The sequence below is a fragment of the Centroberyx affinis genome, unplaced genomic scaffold (assembly GCF_046629955.1).
Source record: "Centroberyx affinis isolate AG114_WGS23_722 - 3 ecotype Tasmania unplaced genomic scaffold, CSIRO-AGI_Caff_v1 ptg001479l_1, whole genome shotgun sequence".
Taxonomy (NCBI): domain Eukaryota; kingdom Metazoa; phylum Chordata; class Actinopteri; order Beryciformes; family Berycidae; genus Centroberyx; species Centroberyx affinis.
In genome coordinates this window covers 324,880-331,743 of record NW_027279947.1, presented here as the reverse complement: position 1 = coordinate 331,743, position 6,864 = coordinate 324,880, and the positions used below count along the sequence as shown (strand labels likewise).

The window sequence follows — 6,864 nt, the reverse complement described above, 5'->3', positions numbered from 1 at the left end:
ATCTCCCTATCACACTTCACACAACTTCCAGACAGTCTCCCACACTGCTAATCATTTGCATTTTCCGTCATCTCCCTGAAATAGCACAATAATGCAGCGCGCGGAGAACAGTCCACGAAACATAATTATTATCTGTAGCGCAAGTGCAAAGGTCCCTGCAGATTTCTAGATACAAACCACTGTCAATTTATGGCCATAGTGTACCTTTTCCCTTTATTGCCTCACTCATATAAAAAAGCAATACCCAGGACATGGCAGAGAAAATGAAATCCCATTCCTCATATTGCTACTTTAGACTCAATCAGCCCACTGGCAGGGAGTGAAGAGTTTTTAGTCGAATAAAGGCCATCATCTGTGGCCAGCTGACGGCACGGCAAACCCCCACTCACAGCCCAGCATGCGGATCCATTTCTAGCCCACTTCAGTTTGAGTCTGCTGCGGCTGAAAAGTGCATTTCCCAGTGAGTTATTAAGACTTGTTACGTCCATTAGTCTTGTTGGTCTGGCTCTGTAAAGGATGAAAACAGGATATAACGGATGGCCCGGGCGGCTGTGTGGCTCGGGGCAAAGTCCACGCTTGTTTACGACAATAAACCTCTGATATTTGACGCTTCATCAAACCCCTGTCCCCCCTGTGTACCAACAGCAGACCTTAGACTGTCCATGCATAATGTATACATGTTTTGCACATGGTTGTAAATGTTCTGATGTGAATAATTTAGGAGAAAATGTCAGTACAATATGGGTGGAGTTGGTTCCATCCAGATTGTGATATTTCTTTTGGGCAGAAAAACAATCTAGCAACTAAAGGGAATTCACACTAGATATTCAGCTGTCAGTTATCTATCTATCTATCTATCTATCTATCTATCTATCCATCGATCTATCTATCTATCTATCTATCGATCTATCTATCGATCTATCTATCGATCTATCAATCTATCTATCTATCTATCTATCTATCTATCGATCTATCTATCTATCTATCTGTCTGTCTTTTGACAACAAAACTCTTGTATGCCCACAGCCACAAAAACAGGTAGGAGCATTTCAGGAGAGGAGTTTCACGGCAGATAAATCCATCACTTATTTAGTAATTAACACAAAACAGGCAGCCGTGATAAACCAGTAGACTAAATGCGTTCCACTGTGACAAGCTGAAAGGCGCTTATCGCGATATCATAATGTTAAAATCCACAGCAATTATTCTTCACAGAGGCGTGAAATTGATTCCAAACATTTTCTCTTCTCCTCCTCACACTGTTTGATCTGTGCTCCCCCGAGACGACCTTTGATAAAATTCAATTTCCAACAACGACGTTTTACGCAGCTTTTTACACATCTCACCCGACAGGCATCAAGCTTTCATCTTCATAAACTGCTTTGTGTGTTTTGGTTTTTAAATGTTTTTTTAAACTTGTATTAGAAGGACGTAGTCTAATTGATCAGTTTTGGATAAATGAGTTAATTAAGAGAGACTTTTGTTGAGTGATTTTGACAGAAAACAGGAGAATGAACTGACTTTGAGTGGATTTGATGCTTTTAATACTTAAAGTTGTTTCTTGGAAATAACCCCCACCCCCCACCCCCCCACTTTCCACACACACACTCACACCTCCTACCCACTGTCTAGCCGAGCTTTGACGCATATTAAAGCAGCTATGACATTCAGCCTGTTACAGAGACAGAGAGGGATATTCATTTATTCAGACGGCTCTGACAGCAGGAATATCCACCATCCACACAGCAGACCTGCAGCATCTACAGCACTGACAGCTTCACAAGGGGCCGTTTGGTGCTTTGGGAGACAAGCGCCACCTGCTGGAAACAGCATGTCAACATTAGGCGATGAGGGAAGAACCTCACACTGCAAAAAACACAAAAAAAATCCATCTTAAAATTGTATGTTTCTTAAAGCAAGTGGAAAGTTCTGCCACTGGGATGAGGTAATTCCCTTTATTTCCAAAGCAGTTTTACTTGTTTCAGGAATTTTCAAGAAACAAATAGCAATATCTTGGAATGAGGCAGAATAAGGAAAATCACTTGTATCAAAAAGATGAGGCTTGGCTCAAAAAATGTCTTCGAACAAATTTATTTGCATTGAAAAAAAAGTAAAATTCTATCACTCAAATATCAGATTTATCCACTTGCTTTGTGATAGATACGATTCTAAGACTCAAAACTAGATTTAAATGACTTGTTAAGATGGATTTCTTTTTTACAGTGCAGGACTCAATAAATAATACAATAAAGTTTGCACTCCTAACAATGAAAAAAACCCTCCGGATTGGTCTGACTTTTTCAATTTCAGCGATACATGCCTTGTAGCTATAGCACCGATAAACTTCTCCACACTTCTGAACAGCAACACAAGTTGACAAGTCTGACTGGGCCTGAAGTGAACTTTAAAGTTTGCCCAGCAGTGTGACTTCTTCTTTTAGAGACAGTTTTATTCCGGCGCAGCAGGAGAACTCGGCAGACGTCAAACCTTTACAAGACAACAGCTGCAATTAGGAGCATACTTCCACAGGGCTTCCTTGAGAGCGGGTCGTGTTCAGGTAGTCATTACTGGGCCGGGTGGAGTGTTACCTGCCTTTAAAGCTGTCAGCACCAGCAGCAGTACTGGTTTCCTCCAGGCGACTGACTGCTGTGTGCTGCGGCCGGTGACAGTTGAAAAGCAGGCCTCGTAGCCCACGGCTGCTGCTCTCTCCTATTATCTTCTATAATTCAATATTTCTAAAATATGAATGCTCCAGACTGTAGAAGAGCCTTCATGTATCAAGACTTAAAGGAGAAATCCACCCCTAAAAAACATTAAGACTGTTAAAAAAAAAACAGCTATTGGTGAAGTTCCTTGCATTTCTGTTTCCATTTTGTTGTTTGGTGTAATGAGATACAGAAATGAGCTAGGGAAACTCTTGTTGTTGTTTTCTTGTTTGTTTTGTTTTGTTTTTTAGGAAATTGTTGCTGATGCAGTCTGATCTGCGTCAGCGATGTGCGCACTGTACATCACCAAATCACATTTCACTTTCAGCTATCTAATACATCAACAGTAAACATTAGGTTTTGGTGTCAGTTCCTCAGAATCAAAGAGCGAGGGCTTCTTTCTAGACTCACCAGATGTTCAACAGTCATTCAGGGAGAAATCCATCGTAGAAGAGGCATTCTGGGAAATAAAGGAAATCACTAACTGAAGTAGAAGTAGAAGGCAGTTTGAGGGAAAGTGGATAAAACAAAAAAGTTAATTATAACACTTCTTCACAAAATAACTCCTGGAATGCATTCAACATCATAGTTTGATGATATCTAACAGTGTAAGGTTAAGGTGGATCTTTTCCTTTAAGTTACCCATTACGCTTTACAGAGTAATTTTATGCTATAGCCAACATTTTGTCAATTTTTTCAAATCTTTTCTTGGAACAAAACTCTTCAACTGATACCAGTGAATCTCACCAGACTCACACTGACCTTAAATGCTCATTTAGATGAAGGGAAACATGGGAGCCATGGGGTTTAATGTCCTTTGAAGCAAAATACCTATTCTTGGTAATGATATGTGAAAATACAGCGTACACATGTAGCAGGAAGAATGTATTTTCCCTAATGGTGGAGGATCAGCTGGTGGAGGACCAATGTGCCACTTGGCACAATGACACTAAGTTATCTAGTAGCAGCAGCAGGTAAGTGATCCTTGCTGTGCATTTACAGAGTAAGCTCTAACATGGTTACAAAACATTTCATTTTATCTATATTTTTCCTCTACTGATGAAGCAGGGGTTTGCTCTTATGTTCATAATATATCACATTTTATCAGTATTTTTCTAACTGCCTGGCAGATGTATCTGTGACCTCAATATGAAGCTGGTTTATCTTCTGAAAAAACAAAACAAAATGAAGGACTGTTTCAAATCTTTTTATTTGGAACTTCATAAAAACTAAACAGAGGAAACGTTTTGAGGTTTAGAGTTACAGAAAACTGGAAAACAACATTAAATACACTTAGGATAAAATAATGGCAGAACTCAAATGGAAACAGAGAATGTACAACAGAGGGAAATACTTGCCCACTGACACAAATTCAAACTACCCCTACTCTATCACACATCTATACATACGACTCTTTTCTACAAACATACATGTAGTATTTAATGAACACGTTTCACATAGTTTTCCATGAGACGTATCGGAAGTCCTGCTCAGTTGTTCAGCAAGCAGACACTAAATGGCAAGCCTTCAGATCATCAGATTCACCATTTGGATTTTGGAAGTCCATGAAGAGAGGGATTATTGAGTGAGCTCCCTTTCCTCCAGTTATTTGGTTATGTAGCAGATGCTGTTGACTTTGGAGTGATGTGATTGCTTACTTCTTCTTGTACTGGCTCATGTAGCCTCTGAGGAAGTCTTCAAAGCGCGGGACAGCGGCCTGCGGGGCGGCGGCCTCCTGGACCGGCTCGTCGGCGGCCTTCTCCTCAGCGGCGGCGGGCTCGTCAGCGGCGGCGGGCTCGGCGCGACGCAGGCGGCAGTTGTAGTCGTACTCGGGGTCGCAGTCGGGGTCAGGCAGGACTATGCCGTCCTTGCCGGGCTTTGGGGCCTCAACGTTGGAGGGTGAAGCAAACTTGCCGCAGTTGGGGTCGAAGGGATGGCAGAGGGGTTTGGCCGGAGCCTTGATGTCAGCCTTGGCCTCGGGGCCGGCCTCCACAGGAGTGCAGTCTTTATCATAGTGCACATAGCAGTCGTGGCCCTCCTTGGTCTTGCCGTGGACGCCGAGCCTGTAGCGGACCTGGTTGATTGATTGATTGATTTGTGTTTTTGGTTTAAAACAGACTCAAACATCATCTGATGCAAAAGAAGATCACCCAGAAGATAGCATATGAAAGCATTATGCAACACCCATTTCATTTCACTACATCATTTAATACACCGAATGAAAAGCAATAGACAATTAATACAAATGTTCAACAAACAAGATTACACTAGACTAGTTAAAACAATTAACTATTGATCTTAGTAGCCAGACTTCAGATTCAGACCTGGTGCTCGGGCAGTGGTGGAGGGGGCTTGCGCAGGGCAGCGGCGGCTGCCAGTATGCAGTATGGGTCGTAGCGCGGGTCGCAGCTCAGAGGAGCGGCGGGAGGCGCCGGCTCGTCCTTGGCGGGATACTCCAGCACGGGCTTGGTGAGGCCGGACAGCTTGGTGGCGGTCAGGGGGTTGCAGCCCTCGTCGAAAAGGGGGTTGCACTGCTGTTCTTTAGGGGCCTCCTCGGCGGCCAGGGGCGCGGGGGCGGCGACGGTGCCCACACACAGAGGATCCACCGCCGGGTCGCAGTTGGGGTAGAGCAGGTGGTAGTAGCCGGTGGGGGCCTTCTGGACCAGGAGGGGCTTGCAGTAGGGGTCCTTGGGGTTACAGTGGAGGGCAGAGTAGGACGGGGCCGGGCCGGGGGCGGGGCGGTAGCCGTAGGCGGCCCTCAGGTGGTACTGCAGACACTCCACATCTGCAGGGTCGCAGATCCTCAGCAGCTCGGTCTTCTGCTCAGCGCTCAGGAAAGGCTCCAGGACGGGGGCGTAGTAGTAGAAGCCAGTGGGGCTCTTCAGCGGGACGGGCAGCAGAGGGGTGAGGATCGGAGCCGGCACCTTGGCTGGAGCAGGCTCAGGCTCTGGGGCAGAGGGGCCAGCATTGGGGAGGAGGGGGAAGAGGCAGTAGGGGTCGAGGTAAGGGTTGCACACCCTCACAGTGGCGGTCTTGATGGGGGCGGGCATCACGATGGCAGCCTTTGGCTTGCTGGTGGACTCGGCGATGCACTCGGGATCGTCTGAATTGGCGCAGCTCTTGTAGATTTCGCTAAGGTGGGTGAGGTAGTGGTTGAAGGTGGGGCCCTCCTCCGACCTGTGCTTGTTCTGCAGGTAGGCCAGGTACAGGCGGTCCAGATCCTCAACCTGAAGTAGGGAGAGAGATGGACAAATGAAAAAAAATGAGTTTCATTCCAAAATTATTTAAACACCACTTACACTGTAAGAAAACAAGGTACAGATCACTGATCACTGGGAAAAAAGGTACAACTCTGTGTCTTGTTCTCTCACAGTGTGCAAAATGACTTATAGCACAGAACTGGATCAAAGTACTTGGTTGACAAATACTTTCACAGACTGGATCCACTACATTTTAGATCCATAGAACAATGAATTTCAAGTAATGCTATATTTTGTTCTTCCAAAAATGGATTAAGAATATTTTGGAAAAGAGCTCTTCAAACAGAGGCAGTTAAAATTCAGCTAAGTAGCAGAAATCCCCTGTAGAGGAATGCTTGTTGCTCAGATGATGGGGCATGGCACTTACACCACCGAGCGCTCACTGGTGCTAAGAATGCACGCTGTGACATGAATTGCATTGAAAAGAGTGTCTTGGCATATTAAGAGCGTAATGGCATATTAATACTTTTATATAATCATGCCCTGCGCGATAAAGAATTCATAGTTGTACTCTGAATTGCAAAAATAATGAAGTTGTTAAAACTACATTAAAAAGCTGTTTAAATCAGCCTATTACTTCTCGACTTTTTTACAACATAAAATGTTGAGTGCATATATGGTCAAAAACATTAAACAAATGGCTTTCCTTAAAATGCAAATTGTCGATGCAAATTGATGCCTCAATTTTAAAAGGAAAAAAAACAGCATTTCTGTTTTATCACGCTGACTGGGAGAAATTGAATAATTAATGAGAAGCGGATTCTACTCACTCCCTCCTGGTTGTGGCTGTCCATGAAGTGCCTGTACCATCCCCAGAAGTGGGGGAGGCGTTTGAACTGTGGCAGAGTGAGGACAGGGAGGTTCCTTCTGTTACGAACCAGCTTCTTCAGGTTCGCCAT

At 44.3% G+C, this 6,864-nt stretch overlaps 1 protein-coding gene across 1 annotated transcript; it reads right to left on the bottom strand.

Moving 5' to 3' along the window:
- Positions 1-4,359: 4,359 nt before the first annotated feature.
- Positions 4,360-6,864, bottom strand: and2 (actinodin2). Its single transcript, XM_071526921.1, has 3 exons — positions 6,736-6,864; positions 5,030-5,932; positions 4,360-4,779 (listed from the first exon to the last, which is right to left on the bottom strand). The coding sequence occupies exons 1-3, from the start codon at positions 6,862-6,864 to the stop codon at positions 4,360-4,362; spliced, it is 1,452 nt and encodes a 483-aa protein (XP_071383022.1).

Coding starts and splice junctions, on each gene's coding strand:
- and2 (XM_071526921.1), bottom strand. CDS start 6,864: ATGGCGAACCTGAAGAAGCTGGTTCGTAACAGAAGGAACCTCCCTGTC. Junction 5,933..6,735: donor ACAGCCACAACCAGGAGGGA/GTGAGTAGAATC, acceptor TCCCTACTTCAG/GTTGAGGATCTGGACCGCCT. Junction 4,780..5,029: donor CACCACTGCCCGAGCACCAG/GTCTGAATCTGA, acceptor TCAATCAACCAG/GTCCGCTACAGGCTCGGCGT.